Below are 18,846 nucleotides of genomic sequence, written 5' to 3'. Positions count from 1 at the left end.
TTATGTGCACAAAACAAAATGTGTACATAAAAATACATAAAATAAGCTTTTTGCTCAAAAAACTTGATTTGTGCACAAATTGTCTCCTATACACATAAATTCCGAGTGCAGGACCATCCAACCTTCAGGTTCAGCTCCAAAGACTAAACATTGGCCTGAGAACTTTGCTTCCAGCTCTGACCAGGAGTTACATTTCCAGCCTTAAGAAATCCTACCCACCTCTCTGCATCAGGGAGTAATAGCCGAAGTCTTCATTAATACCGATTTTTAATGGAGGAGCACTAATTTGTGTATAGTTGTACGCCGGCTTGTGTGCACTTTCTTTTCTGTGTGCAGGACTTTATTATGGATGCAGCGAGAAATTTGGAGTACAAAAACCAAACAAACAAAAACCCTTGTCCATAGCCCAGTGCACCCTATTATATCAGGCTTCAAGTTTGTTATAGGGTCAGGATCTGGCTGAATGTCTGCTACAAACATGTGAAAAACAAAACCCCACACAAGGTTCTTTTTTTTTCTCCTAAACTCCGCCGCCAAGAGCAGGACCAAGCTCGTGCCCGTGCTTGTAAAAGGAAGGGCATCTATTAAAAGAGCTCGGCTTCTAGTGGGCAATTTGTTGGAGCGGGAACTTGGTATTGTTGGGTACAAAACACAATTAAATTAACAACTCCCCCCTAGCTAGGATCAACTTTTGTGCTCCCTATGAAACTAGCTGACGCAAGACGAAATGAATAGATCAGGGGGCTTGGTTTCTATGGACACCATTAATTTTATTTTAGCTTTTCGTCTCCCTGGCAACGAGAAGCTCCTCCGATCTATTTATTTATTTTCACAAATATTCTGAGCAGAAATCATCGGGGCTCCGATAGAGGAGAGGACAGGCAGTTTGTTTTTTGTTTGTTTGGTTGGGCTTTGTTTTTTTTTTTTTTGCAGGGCTGATTATTATTCCTCGCTGAAAAAAAACGCAGGCAATCAAAAGACCGCAAGTTTGCTGGGAACAGTTTTAAAGCTCCACCGCTTGGTGCAGTCAAAAAGAAACCGGGCATCGGGTTCACTGAAGTGAACAAACTCGCGAGCGAGGGAACAGAAAAGCTCGGCAGTCAGAGAGTTTTAAAGACCGAGGCAGAGAATTACTCGGCTTCCCGCCCAGAACCCAGGGCACGTCCAGACCTCAGCGCGCAGGGGGGCGCACTAGCGGCAGTGGAGGCGAAGAAAGTTTTATCTGCGGGGAAGGGATCCGCGTCGGCTTTCAGATAACTTTATTGGCATGCCCGTGTGTGCACGTGCTGCCGAAAGAAGACATAAAGTGGTGAAAACAAAAGGGAATCGGGGAAAGTGGAGGGAAGGAGTTACCGGCGAGCAGCCGCGATGCCGGGCAGGATTAGGAAGCAGCCGCGAAATGTCATTTTGAAGGTTCTCTTGCCTTGACCACAAGTCTTTCGTGTGCTCGGGAGTTGTGCTTTTTATTTTTATTATTATTTTCTTGGGGGGAGGATGAACAGGTCGGCTGCTTCGCTCAGCTCGGGCGAGGGCTGCCACCCGGAGTCGGTGATCATCCCGCTGGTGTACTCGGCCATCTTCCTGCTGGGCACGGTGGGCAACAGCCTGGTGCTGGCCGTGCTGCTGAGGAACGGCAAGATGAACAACACCACCAACCTGTTCATCCTCAACCTGGGGGTGGCCGACCTCTGCTTCATCCTCTTCTGCGTGCCTTTCCAGGCCACCATCTACGTGCTGGACAGCTGGGTCTTCGGCCCCTTCGTCTGCAAAGCCGTGCACTTCTTCATCTTCCTCACCATGTACGCCAGCAGCTTCACCCTGGCCACCGTCTCCCTGGACAGGTAGGTCAGGACCCTGCCGGCCACTGTCCGCATGTACCCCAGCTGTAGCCTGAGCCGGGAGCTTTCTCTTCAGGCATTAGGGGCGCACACCAGAACCTCGCACCTTAAACCCGGATATGGTGGGCACGATCTCAGGCTCTCCAATTTACTGCTATAGTAATTGCCTTGGGCCAAAGGGAGCCCTCCTCCTGTGGTTAATAGGATTAGGATGTAATATGCGCGGGCAACGTGTCACGATGTGCTGGGAATTTCTTTTTAATCGGGCAGGTGGCTGGTGCTCAATACAAACCTGTGAAAGCTTCAGATTGGAGGTGTCAAACTTGAGGGAAGAGAGGAAGAAAGAGAAGCACAAAGGCAAAAAAGAAAAATAAAACAATTAGGCTCCTGTAGACTGCAAAGAAGCGAGGAAACTGATCTGAGATTAAAATGCAAGAGAGGAGAGATTGTAAATTCCAAGGCAATTGCTATAGCTGCCTCTAAAGTCATGCAAATGGGAAAAAGAATAATAATAATTCTAGCAGTGGAAAGGGAGATTGCTCGGTAACTGCAGGTATGCTTCTTAAATACTACGTTGGCACGCTGTTTGAATGGAATGAACCGAATAAATCCGATGAATTACTATTTGCAAGCAGCCAACGTCCCATGAGACGTTGCTCAGCAGCTGTGGTCAGGATGGATTCATGTGCCATTGTATTTAAGATCATGTTATGTCTATAATCAGTAGTCCAAATTTACGTTATGGATTAAAAAGTCGGGAAATGAAACATAGCAAAACCAACAGCTAATCCTGCAAAGGAACCTGAACAAACTGCACTCACATTTACACGGTACCTAAATGCGTTTCACAGTCCCACAGCCTCAGAAACATACATGCAGCCACCTTTGGGGCGGATGATCATGCATGCTTTTTTTTTTTTTTTTTCCCACGCAGCATGATAGCTTTCATGGGAGAGAAAATTATTATTATAATTGCTTAGCTACGCCATAAGAAAAATCAAAGCACGGAAGTTACCGAACTCTCCCGATGTCACTCAGAATGAGAGGAGACCGGGGATTAGAACTCAGGAGTTCTGGGAATTCGGACTCGCCGCCCTTATTTTAACACCTAAGCAATGCATCCCCTCTAATATGGACTGAATTAAAGGAGGTACGCCTGCTTTTAGCTGAATTGGTTAATAGGAGAGTTGTTGCCGATCGGCTTTACTGGGGACCCTCAGTAAATTCCTGCACCTGACCTGGCTTCCTGAAGCCGCATCCCTTTCCCCCCCACCACCTAAAACCAGTAACACTTTCTTGTTCTTGAAACAGTTGAGGGCATTACTTCCTTTTAAAGTAGCTGTTAACTCAGCACTATTTTCTGGTAAGACGCAGAGCCCACGCACCCCAGTTTCACGAGTCTCGGGGGTGGTCCTGCCAGAAAACGTCGGAATTCGATTTATTGACAGTGTCATCCCGTGATATCCCGCACAGTCTCAGGGGCATTTAGCCATCATCTGGAGAAATTCGGACAAGTCATCCTGGTTTATGGTGGTTGTGAATACATCGCCCTTTCAGTTCGGACAGATGCATTCAATAGCAGAAGGTGGAGGGGCCAGGAGTTTGTCGTGGGAGAGAGAGAGAGAGAGAGAGAGAAGTAAGCGCCACAGGAGTGAAACATTTCGCTTATTTTTTTCTTCTAAACTCCCTTAAAACCGAGACCGCCTAAAATGTCATGCAAAAGTTAAACGCACAATATAACAAAGCAAAGGAAAAAAAGAAAAATATGGGGGGGGGGAACCCTGAAAGAAGCAGGAGAGGGAGGGAAAAAACCCATTAGGAGAGAGGAGAAGGACCTGAGAGGGAGGGCAGGCAGGCAGGCAGGAGAAGGGGAAGTATTATAGGGTGGAAGGCAGAAGAGATAAACTGCCTTCAATCAACGCCACACAGAAAGCCAGGAGTGAGGGAAAACAGGAAAGAAGGAAAGAAGGAAAGAGAAAACCCTTAAAAGTATGTGCTGCCAGAGGGATCTATCTGACAAGAATTGAACTCATGCCTTCAGTTTGTCTTCTGTTTTCTAAAGCTTTCAGCCACTCTCTTCCACAGCACAGGGGTTTATTTCTTATGACTATCCAACTTATTAAATTGTTGATGGAAAACAATAAAACAGACCACGGTTACTGGACTGGATAAGCACATTACTCCTCTGTTGTGTTTGTTCACTTTTTTTTTAAATAAAATAAATATGTTGTGCTTGGCTACTGCAAAGTCTACCTAACTGACTAGCTTCAGCCTGTGTTGCAAATGTGGGGGTAGGTCATGGCTGAGGAGCCCAGCAGTAAACCTGCCCCTTCCTCCCACAGCTGCTGCATGAGGGAGTGGGAGGGTGGGCAGCTGTTTGTTTGGTTTTTTTTTTTCCCCAATAGTTGGACTGATCATACAGAATCTGGGACTAGGAAAAATGTACTTTTGAATAGTAAACAAGAAGGGAAGAAGTTTACATCATGATCTGACTTAACATACTGAAACAGAAATACCATCAAGCACACAGACAGAAAAAAAAAAGAGCCAATGGTAAAGTTTTGTCTCTCTGTAAAAACTGGCAAGGTCTGAAGGAGGGCAGGCTATATAATGTGATTTCCAATAAGAAGTGAAGATTGGTGCATTTAGAGTCTTTGTAAGTCAGAGAGTGGTTAGTTAGCCAGATAATACATACAGGCAAAGTCTGGAGGGGAAAATGCAGGGCTAACAAAGGAATGATTCTTGGAGCCTGATGGCTTTTCTAACTAACAGAACACAATTGGAATTTTTTTTTTTTTTTACAGTAATATGAAATGATAATCAGACTACTTTTAAAGTAGCCCTCCAAGCAACAGTATCCAAATGAGCCTGTGATTGCTCAGACTTCTATCTCATCTCTGCTCACCGTATGCTTACAGTCACTTTTCTTTTTTTTTTGCATACTCATTGTATAGTGAAAAGATAGTTCAGGGTCAGGGGGGTGTTTTCCCTTTTTAGCTGACCTAAACACACAACTAGCTGACATCCCTAGTGGCTGTTCTGTCTGCCGAGATCAGCTACAGAAATAATGCCGCCTGAGTTTCTGATTCTGATTTTTAGCACATTATGATCCCAGTCTTACAGGGCAATTGCAGGCTGAAAGTCACGTGCTAGCAAAGTGAATTTTATCACCAAAATAAGGAGGGGGGGATATTCATATCCCTCATATGAATATTTTCCCCCTCTATTGGTGCATCTTAATACTTCTTGCCTCACTCTTGTCCATGCAAAGGAAAGTGCAATAAGCCATAAACTGTATAAAGGCATATTACCTTGCCATTAATTACTAATTTCTAATGATTTCCTTTTCTAAGCCAGTAGTCTACAAGTAATCGTTTAAAAAAAAGTGAATTTGACAGCTCTGCTAGAACATTAGAGAACTCAGAGCATGGCACTATCATGGGGATTGACATTCCCTGCACAGGGGAGGTTAAGACATAGCATAGTGAGAGCTCTCTCCCTAGATTTTATTCATTTAGTATTTATATGCCATCAGTACCGAAGCCCAAAAGGGTGAACAATAAAACCTTCAAAACTTAAAACAAAGAAAAAGAAAAGAAATACGGAAAAAGCCAGAAGGAAGCAGGAGAGGGAGGAAAAAAAAGTCACCAAGCAACATTAAGGGAGAAAGAGGGCAGGCAGGCAGGAGAAGGGGAAGGCAGAACAGGTTAACTGCCTTCACAAAAAATGAGAAGAGAGGGATCGGGGGACCCCCAAGCTTTTGACAAGAAGAGACACCTAGAACATTTCAAATCATCAAGAAGTGAAAGTGGGGGAGAGACCCCCTCCTAAAGGTTGAGCAGGGGATGGGAGCAGCTCTGCCCAGGCCCTCTTGTCAATTTGAAATGCCGGAGGAGGAGAAGAGGAAGGGGCAGATATTGGAGACGGGCGAGGCAAGGGGGAGGGGGGTAGGATTCCTAGGGTGTGGCAGGACAGACTGTTAGCAGTGATGTTTCAACACTTCTCAGAAGTTGGCAACCCAGGCACACCCCGGGGGGATCTCGGTCCCTTTCCCCCTCCCCCTTTCCTCGGTATCTGCTCCCTTTGCTTCCTCCCTTACCCAGTATCTGTCCTCGTCTCTTCCCTTTCCTCATCATTTGGCCTGGCGGTGGCAGCCAGCAGCACGAGGAGAAGGGCTGTGAAATCAGCAGCAAGGAGGAGGAGGAGAAGGGTCCAGCCCACGAGTTCTGAGCATGCTCTAGTGGTGCTGGCAGTCCGTGACCGGGTGGGCAGCAGTGACAGAAACAGAGAAATGTGAAGGCAGAAATGGACCGCGTGCTCCATCTAGTCTGCCCAGCACCCAAACTAATTCAGCTTTACGCTTCCCATCACTCCTGCAGAGATTCCCTGTGTTTATTCCCTGCTTTCTTGAATTTGGATACTGTTTTTGTCTCCACCACCACTGGGAGGCCGTTCCATGCATTCATCTCCAGAACTGTGCACAGTATTCAAAGTGATATCTCACCAGGGACCTATACATGGGGCAATATCACCTCCCTTTTCCTTCTGACCATTCCTCTCCCTAGGCAGCCCAAGCATCATCTCTCTGGCTTTTGACATCACTTTATCCACGTGCTTGGCCACCTTAGGATCATGAAATACAATCGTCCCCCAGATCTTGCTCTTCTGTCTGCTTAGAAGAATTTCACCCCCAATGCTGTAACTTCTCCCTCCTAAATTCATAACTCTGAATTTTGTTTAGCATTAAATCTGGGCTGCCAAACCCTGGACCATTCCTCGAGCTTCGCTAGATCCCTCCTCATGTTTTCCACACCTTCCTGGCTGTCCATCCTGTTACAGCTTTTGGTATCGTTGGCAAAAAGACAAACCATTCCCAACAATTCTTCTGCAGTGTCATTCACGAAAATGTTGAAAAGAACCGGTCCAAGGACCAATTCCTGTGGCTCACCACTAGTAGCACCCCCCTTCCTTGGAGTGAACTCCATTTACCACTCCCCTTTGTCACATCTCACTCAACCGGTTTCTAAGCCAGTCAGTCACTTTAGGGTCCATACCAAGGGCGCTCTGTTTATTTATAAGTTGCCTATGAGGAGCCATGTCAAAGGCCTTTCTGGTCACCCAATCAAAGAAACGTAGCTGCCTCAGCTCTTGCTATCTATTGGATTCCAGAAACTGCACTATCTTCTGTTTTAGCAGTGAGTCAATTAATTTGCTCACCACAGAGGCAGGGCTGCATTTAAACGGATGGTGTCCATAGGCAGAAGACTTAAGGTAAGGAGTTCCCGCCTTTCTTTCCTTCTGGAAAGCAAAGAACAGCAGGGGAGTCATAGTTTTTGGGCACCTTCAGAATGTGGGGCCCAAGGCATGTACCTTTGTTGCGTCAGCCTAAATCCAGCCTGGCAGGTCTGTAGGTACCAGAATCCACCTTACTTCCACTTTTATGGATAGAAACCACATCCCCCTGTCTCCAGTTCTCTGGTTAGGAAAAAAAAACTGAAAGGAGAAGCTGCCAAGATGAAGAAGCATTGAAAAGGGCAGCCAGTAGAGCTATCAAAACTTCTCTTAAGTTCTCTTAGTACAGGTAGATATATCACATCTGGCCCCATTGCCTTATCTTCTTCAAATTTAGTTAGCTCAACATGAACATACTTTTTTGAAAAACGATTGAGGATTACGTCACTTCCAATCTTGTGTTCCTTTTGTGTGGCCTTGTTCCTGGTCCTTCTTCAGTTAGCACCAATCATAACTATTAATTAAGCAATTTCACTTTTTCCTCATCAACCACATCAGCTCCCCCCCCTTTCAACCCCTGTCTTAAAGTGCCACTTTTGCACTTCCTTCTATCACTAACATATATTTGAAAAGTATTGTTCTCCTGTTTTACCAATATTTGTTATTTTTTCTTCTGTTTGAATCTTTGCATTCCTGACTACCTTCTCAGCTTCTTTTAGCTTTTCCAGATATTGTCACCTGCATAATCTTTTTCCTATAATCTTTTGTAGTTTATGAATGCTAATCTTTTTTCTCCCTTTTCTTTCTGGCTACTTCTTTAGAAAAACATAGTGGCTTCTTTTTCCTCTTTCCTTTATTTTACTTTCCTAACAAAAAGGTTAGTTGCCTTTATGATATCTCTTTTTTGCCCACTGCTCTTCTACTTCTCCTAGATTTTCCCAGCCAGCTAACGACTCCTTGAGGTACTCCCCAATTTTAACAAAGCTTAATTTTCCTGACAACTATGACCTTCGCCTTAGACACTGAACCTTCATCTCCTAGGCTCTGATACTGAATCGCACCATCCGGTGAGCACTGGATGCAAGATGGATTGTCCACTACAACATCAGAGATACTGCTAATATAAATTAGAGAAGCGAACAATATTAGCAACACAATAATAAATGAGTGATTTCAAATATCCCCACTATTGACTGGGTAAATGTCACATCAGGATGTGCTAAGGAGGTAAAGTTTCTAGACGAAATAAATGAACTGCCTCATGGAGAAGCTGGTACAAGAACCGACAAGAGGGAGAGCTATTGAAAAGTAAACCTTATCCAAAATGGAACACGTGATTTGGTGCGAGTGGTAACAGTGTTGGAGCCACTGGGCAATAGTGATCATAACATAATCACATTTCACTTGATAACTAGAGGGAGGACATTAGCTTTGATAGCATGTAACTTTCAAAAGGGAGACTCTGATAAAATGAGGAAATGTTTAGGAAAAAATGAAAGGAGAAGCTTCTAATAGAGTTACGTTCGCCGTTCGCAGGACCCACCGACAACCAGCATCACTCACCTCCATGATGGTCTGGTTCTCGGTATGGCCTGGAAGCCACCACACACGCCTCCTTCACCAGGACATCGCCAGCATGACCACCATCTCTCCTCCCCCATGGGCTATCCCTAGGTGTGTGTGCATCGTGCTGCCATTTAAATGGCCCGCAGCAGGAATCTGGGCTGCTGGCACCTCCTGATGACATCATGCAGCTGGGCATATAAGGCCCAGCCACACACACTGAAGCCTTGCCTCAGCAAGGGTCTTCTGCCCTGAGCAGTGCATGTTACCCCTGCGTTCCTGATTGTTCCTACTTCATCCAGTCTTGCCTTTCCCAGCCTGCCTCATCCAGCCTATTTCATACAGCATTGTCTTGTCCAGCCTTGTCTCCTTTTCTCAGTCTTGTCCAATGTCTCTCGTGTGTCTTCGTCCATTGGTATTGACTTCTTGCATTGGACCCAACCACACTTGCCTGCTGCCTAGACCTGATCCTTGCATTGGACTTGACCATGCTTGCCTGCTGCCTGGACCTGACCCTTGCACTGGAACTGACCACGCCTGCCTGCCATCTGTCCCGACCCTTGGCCTACCTCCAATATTCCAAGTCTGCTGCCTGTCCTGACCCCGGCATGTTCTTGAACTCTTGCTCTCTCTCATGCTTTAGGGACCCACCTAAGTCCTGCCAGCTGCCAGAACCCAAAGGTTCAGCCTGTGGGGGAGGCAGCTGGTATATGTGAAGCCCCAGCCTATTCCGCTACAGGGCATGTTTGCCAGCTGTTGGTTTGGGACTTGTTGGTTTTGCCTATGAGGCAATGTCAACTATGTCACAGCACCAAGGGCTCACTCTCATGCCACTCATCACACCAAGGATAAGAGTTTATATCAGGCATGGATGTTGTTTAAAAATTACTCAGTCTAATTCAAATATCTCCAACTCAGAGAATATATGGGTTCTCTGATACAAAAATACCTTAAGTATAATCCTAAAACCTATTAATTGAACCACTGAACATTCAAAGAATGGACCATCATAACTGCTATATACACTGTCTTATTATCCACTAAATTTTAATCATAGGTCTACGTAGTGATTATACACTCTACTACTGTTTTTTTTTTTAATGTGCTCATATTTTTGCTTATTTATTTTTGCAACTGTAAAAAAAAAATCTTCCATAGGAGAAAACTGTTCCCCAAATAAACTTCAAAAATTCACTCCAGACCTAATTGTAATATCCAGCGTGCCCAATAAAGCATTGAAACTTAGCTTATACACGCTCTATAATCCAGGAACAAAGTCCTACATTCTCAATGAAGCACTGAAACGTTAGCTTAAACAGGGTCTGTAATGGAATGTATCAACCTTTTGGGATCCTGCCAGATACTTGTAACCTGGATTGGCCACTGTTGGAAACAGGATGCTGGGCTTGATGGACCTTTGGTTTCACCCAGTATGTCAAATCTTGTGTTCTTATGGTAAGCACCAGGTCCGGCATCGCGCCCCCCCCCCCCCCCCCCCCCCCCTCCTCTGTGGGTTCCATTACCAGTTGACAGAACCGTTCTCCCTGCAGAGAACCAGAATCTCCCTGCTTCTAGAAGACACTGCAGCCGGGATGTCCCCATCAACATCCAGCACATTGAAACCCCTTAGCAATAGCATCTTCCCTTTCATAGAATTCCTCCATTAAATCTCTTCTGTCTGTATATTACACCAATATAAATAGATTTCCCATACTATGAGCATTAGTGTTCAAAGCTTTCCAGATGTTGCCCTTTTCCCCATTTTTATGCAAGTATTTAATGTTTTATTTACCTTAGGGTTTTGTTCACCCGGAGATAGCCTGTGGGGGCCACATCCATCCTGCCACCGTCACAGGATGGATTTGGGCCCCCACAGGCTACCATTTGGGGACGTTTGCTCTAGGATAAAGAGATTCAAACCCATCAAGGAAATTAACAAATATATAGTAATAATTAGGGCCCTACTTAAATTGTGAGCTGATCTTCAAATAGTTGCTGCTGCTCGCTGAGTAATGGACCAGAAACAAAATTGCTGAAAACAGTAAATCGTCAACTTGCTGATGGGAAGCAACTGATGGGAAGCCCACCAGCGGGAAATTATGAATCCCACAATATTAGGCTTGTATGGCAATCTAAGCAGGGTCTTACAAATAATCTACCAAACCTCTGTTTGACTGTTGTGTTACTTTTTAGCCTTTTCTTTCTTTTTTCCTTTCATGAGCATAGGGCTGGATTGAAGATTATGGGTCCTATAGGCAGAGGCTTGGGGATGGTGAGTTTTTGCCCCTGGGGAGTACCAGGTTATGGGTGCCTTCAGAATATGGCATTCTAGGCATGTGCCTATGCTTAAATTCAGCCCTACATGGTACATACAGGCAGTCTTCTTACATGGTCTGATTTCTCTGTTGTGATATCATAGTACATCCTCTCTGACAGCAGCACAGCAAGGACTGTGATGTCACAGAAATGGCACTGTGACATCACCAGAAGAACAATGCTATAAGAAAGGCTAATTATAAAGCACTTATGAATCTGTGGTTCAGAAAGAGCTGTGCTTGCCCTTATGCCTCATTTCTATGAGCAGAGTAAGAAGATCACTAATAGGATATTATATTCCAGACTTAACTTTTGCGTAAAAGCAGAACATAAGAGCCATAAGCCCATAAATCAGTTAGCTGGCCTAGTTTTGAAATGGTGCACTTTTGCCTGAAGACTAAATTGCCCCAAATTGCTGGAAGGATAAAAAATTCAGAAGAAAAAATGGTGCAAGCACAAACGTCTGCAAAAAGCACTGTGTGACCAAAACAAAGCACTGTCAGGAGAAGGATCTGCAGTATTCTAGCAGATTTGTTAATGATTTGTAATAATTCATAATTCACCTAGTGCAGTGACAAGTGGAAGCCAGGGCCAGATTTAAGAGTTTTGCATGCATAGGTAGGGCTGGAGAGTGGGGGATGGGAGACCGGGGAGAACAAAAATTGGGGGAAGTTTCTTTACAGCCACTGCCCACCATAGTCCCAGAGTGTCATAGCAGCTCCCCTTTGAAGTAGGCGGCAGAAGCAGACTCTTCTTTGGCTTGCATATTTAGTGCCTTCAGACTCTGGCAGCCTACGCAGTTGTCTATGTTGCCTATGCCTAAATCTGGACCTGGTGGAGGCACATTACTGGGTCTCACACGGAAGGAAATCTGCTTGGGAAATGAAGACCAGCAGTAATGCCTCTTGCTGAGGTACACGATCTTCACTGTGTTCCAGGCAGCACCCATATGTGCAGAGAGCAAGGAGGATTATTCCTTTCCAAGAATGCAGCATCCTCCACCCCACCAAGGAAACACTGGTGAAAGGAGTGCATCTTCCTCCACGGGCAGCTTTCTCCCACAAGCACTGCTCAGCCTGGGCAGCAGCATCCCATCTGACACGCCCCCCCGTAAAAGCTCTGAATGCTGCCGGCTCACTCCTGTACCTTTTAAGGTGGTGTGTCCGATGGGATTGTGTTGATTAAACTAGGTGTACTTAGAAGAAAGTGCCGCTGGGGCAGAGGCGGAGGCACCCCTTTCACTCTGATGCGCCTAGACAGGCCCGGCGTGACTGGGTGTGCCTACCGTGCATCTGCACTGGGCGGCACACCCGGGAAAGGCCGCGAGCCGGTGGCAGCAGGAGAGGCCGAAGGGCCACCGGCAGCCGAAGGAGAGAGGTGCAAACCGCTGGTGCTCAAGCCGCCGCCGGCCGTCGGAGAGGCCCGTCTCTGTTTGCGTGTGCGTGCACACACGCACTCACAGCTTCTGCTCTGCCCCCCCCCCCCCATTCAGGAAGGCCCACGAGAGAAATTTGGCGGGGGGAGGGGGCAGGAGACGGATGCTCGGCACGATGGCTTGCCTGGGGTGGCCGAGCCCCTCGTATCGGCCCTGACCCGGGGGGGGGGGGGGGGGGGGAGGGGCGCGTTAGCACAATCGCTAGCACCAGCCCTGCTCCTAGACAGCTGCCTACCCTGTCCGGGGGAAAATCTGGACCGGGTTCTAGATATTCAAGTCTGGATGGCAGTCACATCAGCCAGGACGTTAGTTTCCTAAAGATTTAGTGCACAAATTAAATAGCTTTATTATAAACATGAAAATTATGTAAAGACTAGAGAACAGAGCCATCAAAAAATGACATGGAAAAAAGGCTGGTAGGGCATTTAAACTAACTGCCCCTCATCCCCCGAATGGCCACTGCTTCCAAGGCTTATGTCTGGGGTTAAGGATTACTCTCCCTGCTCCTTCCTTCCTCAATTTCCATCACTGGAATGAAGCCTAGTCCCCAGTGCATGTAGAGTGAGTGGTGGGGAGATGAAATTTCTCACACACAGACACTAAACTCTCTCTCCACCATTTTTCCCCTCCCCTCCCTTACCCTAGCCTTTTTCTCTCTCCTTCATCCCAGTCTTCTTCCTCCTCTGCTGCTTTATCTCAATACTCTCCCCTCCTCTCCCCACCCTGACCTCAGCACTTTCTCCCTTGTTCCCAGTCCAACCCACAGCACTTTTTCGCCCCCCCCCCCCCCAGCTCATCCACTCCTTTCTCCTAGCTGCCTTGCAGTACAAGCTGTGGTCAACAGGTGTCAGTAGCCTCCCATAATGGGACAAACATACAAACATCACAACTCCATGTATTATTTTATACAAGAGCTTTCGAGCTGACATACATCTCTTGTTCTGAAGTCACTTTGGTGGTAAAAGAAGGGACCTAGGTTGAAAACTCATGTTGGCTTATTAAAAGCTATGGCAACTTGAAAAATTTAGTTGTGCTGTGGTGTGGATGTACTAAGCAGTAGTAGTGACATCCAGGCAAGTAATACATTTCTATGAAAGATGCTCCCCCCAACCTAAAGCGATGAAAAAGTTATGAAATTTTATTAAAAATTGTCATGCCCAAATAATATTTCTTGCAGTCTGCCTTCTCTTATCTTGGCAGTAGCAGAAGCACCCACTTTGTAATATTCCTAAGGCAGATTTTCTTTCAGTGAAGAATCCACATTGGCTATGGAAAGAGGCTACTAAGAGATGGATAGACAGGGACAGCCTGAAGTGAAAGAGAGAAAAAATACCCTATGGTTCCATGACTTTACTTTTAGAATTCTTTTTGTTTAAGCATAACTGTGAAATGTACCACAGATTTCCATGAATAATTTTAATAATAGAAATACAGCAAAATACATGCTCTTCTCATATATTATTTCATGTTTTGCAAAGATTTTAATAACACAGAGATTCCCAAACTCAACCTGGTGTCGCCACAATAAATATGCAGGAGATACATTTCACACCTTAAAGATCCAGGACACACAAACCTATTTCCGAATCCTGTATATTCATTGTGGATAACCTGAAAACCCGACTGTCTGTGGGACAGATTTGTGAAATCCTAACAGAAAGCCTGCCGTTTAGTCCTCCCTAGACGTAAATACTGAAGAACCATTTGTGCTAATTACATTTTTGTTTTTTCGTCCGTGACCTTTTGACCAAGAGATTATTGATCCCATAACTGTACCAATATTATTATTATTTTTTTGAGACAGTAGATTCCTTTTGTTCCGCTGGGCTGCTACCGTGGCTCCAGCACCATGCTACTCCACGAATATTTCCCCGTTCCGCCTCGCCCCTGTTTATCCCAGACATGGCAGTCTCCCAGCTGAGAACCGCAGACTCACTGCTTCCGGAAGCACCCAATACGCTGGCATCCTGAATCTGACCAGTAGGTGTCGCACTTGTGCAATAGTTGCGCCTTCCATCCTCCTGGGGGGGCGGGGACTTGTGAACCACGGAAACCTTTTCTACTTTGCTTTATGAGCATTAGCAGACTGCAGTCAAAAGAAAGAGTTACTCATCTTTTTTTTTTTTTTAATTGTTCTTATTGATTTTATTTATTTCAAACCCGATCCCGCAAAGTCTGGGTGTTTAATTAATGCACCGTGCATTGCTGTGAATGGTCCCCAGTGTGCTAGACACCAGGACGTATAAGGCAGAGAAACTGAAAGACCCATGCGTCAATAAATCCTTAATTCATAAAGATATACAGCGATGATGAATAGCTAGGTCTTTTACATCTGCCCAGAGATACAAAAAAAAATCTATTTTATGCTAACAATTCATGTAATTTATGCTAAATTTTGCAACCGTGCGGTTCCCTTTTCACAGAAGAACACCTGATTTTCAGAGCATTGTTTTCTAATGAGGTTCGTGTTTGAAATAGCTGATTTAATAGGTGGCAGAGGGAGAGAGCCTTGCTTCTGAAACCGAAGACAGGCAGCTGTCCCATTAGCTCTGAGATTGAAATTTTCTGCTAATAGTCTCCGAAACGGATGCAGCAGGGCTCAAGTGCTTCAGGTGTCATTCATTTTCCTCGCCTAGCAACTCTGGAAAAGAAAAAAAACCAAAACCCAAAACCATGATCCGACATTTGCCAGAAGCTTTCTGATTATTATTTTTTTCTGCTCCTCAAGTCCTTCCTCATGTTATGTTTCCTCCGAGTACATTTTTGCAGGGCGGGGACAGGAGGAAAAGAAAACCAAGCACACTTCTGAGATGTCTCAAAGAAACTGCTAAAACTGAGATTTAATGTTATTTTTCAGTTGGCAAACCTGAAATTGAAGCCCTTCTTTTTCACGCCAAGGCTCAGGTTCACTCCAGGTCGAGTTGCCAACACCTCAGGTCCACTAAACAGGCTGATCCAGTTCTGTTTTTTTTATTTTTATTTTTTTGCCCCAGTGCATGCATGGAATCGCAGTGCTGATTATCCCACTGATTTTTATTTTCATTAGATAATCAAAACTACAACTCCATGCATGCAGTGGGGTAACACCAGGGCTGGATCAGTCTGTTTGATCTACCTGGAGTGAACTGGCAATGCTAATTCTGCCTTTGTTAATTTTTCTCTCCTGTTGTCTGTTTAAAAGTTTTAGATTGCCTGCAAAAAGGCAACTGTGCAGTGTCATTTAGGGACTGTGATATCTGAAATCTGTTAAGTTTCTTTTTTAAAGCATTATTTTACTCTATGGCATGTTACAGAGCTGCAGTCGGTAGTAATATATCTTTTGTATTTTCTTGTATGCTAGGTACTTGGCTATAAGGTACCCACTACGCTCGCGAGAGCTGAGGACCCCTAGGAATGCCCTCACTGCCATTGGTCTTATTTGGGGCCTTTCCATCATCTTCTCTGGGCCATACCTTAGTTACTACCAGGAGCTTCAGATGTCCAATGTCACTGTCTGCCTTCCAGGTTGGCAGGACTCCCAGCGCAAAATCATGGACCTCTGCACCTTTGCCTTCAGCTACATCATCCCAGTTCTGATTCTAAGCCTGACCTACGCCAGGACAATCCGCTACCTCTGGAAGTCAGTGGACCCCATTGAAGACATGTCTGAGTCTAAGAAAGCTAAGCGCAAGGTTACCCGCATGATCATCATTGTGGCTGTCCTCTTTTGCCTCTGCTGGCTGCCCCACCACCTACTCCTCCTCTATTTTTGGTTTGGCAGCTTTTCCCTGAATCATGTCACGTACGTTCTCCGCATCCTCTCCCACCTCGTCTCCTACGCAAACTCCTGCGTGAACCCTATTGTCTATGCCTTGGTCTCCAAGCACTTTCGCAAAGGATTCAAGAAGATCTTCAAGTGCCTCCTGCACAAGAAGGTGGCCAACAAGGTGCATGCAGTCCAAGCCACCAACACTGGCGTCAGCACCCTGGAAGTTGGGTCCACGGAGGTGACCCAGGTCAGCGAGGCTCACGCCAGGCCATCCAGCTGCTGCCAGATTTCATCCCAACAGTGGGGGGGGCCTGAACAACTGCGGCTTGGACAGAAAGCTCCCAACAGCTTCATCACCTTCAATGTCACCTAAAAAAAAAAAAAAAAAATCCCAGCAGTGTCAGCAAACTTTGCAAATATTGATATATTGATCTTTCTAGTGACTGCGGGGCTCACACTAAGATCACCAGGAAAGGACCTTGACAATGTTTTTGAGGGTCTGAAGGGACCATTTTGCATATCCTTTAAAACTCACCGTAACATCAGCTGAAGCATTTAAAACATTTAAGAATACATTGGCTAGATCTTGGATCCGTACAATGAAAAAAATAAGACCAAAGAAAGCATAAAGGTATTAGTGAAGTTCTGAGTGCCGCCCCTCCCCTGCCCCCAAAAACCCACCATCACCACCTTTCCCCCCCCCCCCCCCCCCCCCCTTTGTGTACATTTGACCTCTTCAGCTTGCACAACTTAAAGCGGAATCCTAAAGGTGTTTGGATAAAGAACCTTGCAATCATTTGCTGGTGCTCTGTGTGTATCCAGCTCACGTCCTCTTTTCCATGACACATAAGGACAGGGCTCGGGAGGGATGGCCAGCTCCACATAGAGGATCTGCAAAAGCTCCATGCCTCTTAAGAATTTAAACATCTGGCAATGATAAAAGCAGTGCAATCCGCACGGGTGAAAAAAAACCAAACAAAATGTGTGCCTGAAGTAGGTGGAGAGGAACATAAAACCGTAGCTTGTGTAAATTACCTGCATAAAACTCTGTGTGCCATTTCATCTGGTTTACGTACCACAGATTTTGCTTTGATTGGGTTTTAACTGTGGAAAGGAAGAAGGGGCGAGGGAAGGTGAACCCTATAAAAGGTTGCATGACTAAGAGGCCCATACCATCCTGAGGATCTCTAGCCCCCTGTAGATTTTTTCTATATGGACAGGTTGGGACTACATTCCACCTTCAGTGACATAATCAGGGCATCTCCAGAGGGAGAACTATGAACCCCCCCTAATAATTTCCTTGCATCCTGCTCACACGTTTTAAATGTATGCCAATCATCTTTCTGTGTTTTATCATGACCCCAATGTATCCTAAGTACTTTTCTTTTTCATTCTTAGAAAAAATAAAAGGAAAAATTACAATCTGGTCTTTTAGAGGTCAATATTCAAAGTGTGTTCAGCGCTTTTTAGCCGGATAAGTGGGACTTATGCAACTAAGAAGCAGCCGCTGAATACTCGCGTACATTCAGCGGCCACTGCTTAGCCGTACGAGTCCCTTATATGCATAAAATGTATGCACAAAAATATTGGGGATGGAGTGAGCTAGGCGAATAATCTATATGCCTAACTACCGTTATTCGGAGATAGGCGTATAAGTGTACTTTTAAGTTTAGATGACCCACAGAGCAGGTCTAAGCTTAGGCGGGTAGATGTATACGCATATATTCAGTGGCTTTGCCGTGCCGCTGAATATACATCGTAACTTAATCAGATAAGTTATATCCGGCTAAGTTACTTAAACGGCCACCTTTGAATATTCACCTCTTCTAGTGTCTGTGTATTGACTGACAGTCCTGACCTGGCATTTTTTTCATACCTGCATACTGTGCTGATTCCAGCCGTACTCTCATAGTATGCCTCAGATTGTCGCTTTCTTTTGTAGTCTTCTGCCGCGGGGCAGCTTCTCCAAATAAGTTTCTTTTGCACATCCCTTGACAGGATTGGACCTCATTTGTAAGCCATGGCATGCTGGGGGATGATCTCAATCTGTCAAATGTACTGCTAATGCCTTTCATAGTTACTTGCATTGTAGCAAAGAGAAGCCTCCTGCTGGAGTTCATAGGGTGTAATCTTAATGGGCAACATAGCAAGGTGCGCTTGAAAATTCTTCTTAATCAGATCAGTGGCACCCAAAATGATTGGAACGATTTCTGTATCTTTCTGCCATGTTCCTACTGAGTGGAACTGGCCTTGCTCTCCACCAGCCTTTCTTCTGTGGAAGACTCTCAAGGATCATGCCCTTCCCAGCTGGGTTAAGCTTCTGCTTTGCCTAAGCACAAAAATCTGGTAAAATGGATGTCTTATGTTTTCATTCACAGGACAGACACTCAGATCTTTACCTTTGGCTCTGTATTATATATGATGACGTTACTAAGGGAATAAATGAAAAAGTATTAAATAGGATAAAAATACAGCTAGAGGTTTTTAACTTAACCCTTCAGAAAAGTAGAATTAATGGCTGGAGATCTGAAACTTCAGGCTCATCGTACATTTTCAAATTGTGGGAGGAGGAAAGGAGGGGAAGAAATTATAAGTATTATTATTGTTTTTATATAGCGGCCTGCCCAGGGAACCGTACAGAAGAAAGTTGGGAGGGGAGTTTGCAGGCCCTCAGGTACAAAAAGAAAATGGAACCCAGATTCTCTGCACATTGC

General features: G+C 45.2%; 1 protein-coding gene across 1 annotated transcript; it reads left to right on the top strand.

The window, feature by feature from the left end:
* The first annotated feature begins 1,409 nt into the window (after positions 1-1,409).
* GALR2 (galanin receptor 2) lies at positions 1,410-16,573 on the top strand. Its single transcript, XM_029597591.1, has 2 exons — positions 1,410-1,841; positions 15,725-16,573. Exons 1-2 carry the CDS (start codon positions 1,495-1,497, stop codon positions 16,503-16,505), a joined length of 1,128 nt encoding a protein of 375 aa, XP_029453451.1. The 5' UTR covers positions 1,410-1,494; the 3' UTR covers positions 16,506-16,573.
* Positions 16,574-18,846: the final 2,273 nt, after the last annotated feature.

Source organism: Rhinatrema bivittatum, chromosome 4, assembly GCF_901001135.1.
Source record: "Rhinatrema bivittatum chromosome 4, aRhiBiv1.1, whole genome shotgun sequence".
Lineage (NCBI taxonomy): Eukaryota > Metazoa > Chordata > Amphibia > Gymnophiona > Rhinatrematidae > Rhinatrema > Rhinatrema bivittatum.
The sequence above is the reverse complement of the archived record's forward strand: the minus strand, read 5'-3'. Positions and strand labels throughout refer to the sequence as shown.

What these genes read in the sequence shown, in the direction of transcription:
- GALR2 (XM_029597591.1), top strand. Translation starts at nt 1,495, where the DNA reads ATGAACAGGTCGGCTGCTTCGCTCAGCTCGGGCGAGGGCTGCCACCCG. An exon ending in GCCACCGTCTCCCTGGACAG is followed by an intron (nt 1,842 to 15,724) that starts GTAGGTCAGGAC and finishes CTTGTATGCTAG; the next exon opens with GTACTTGGCTATAAGGTACC.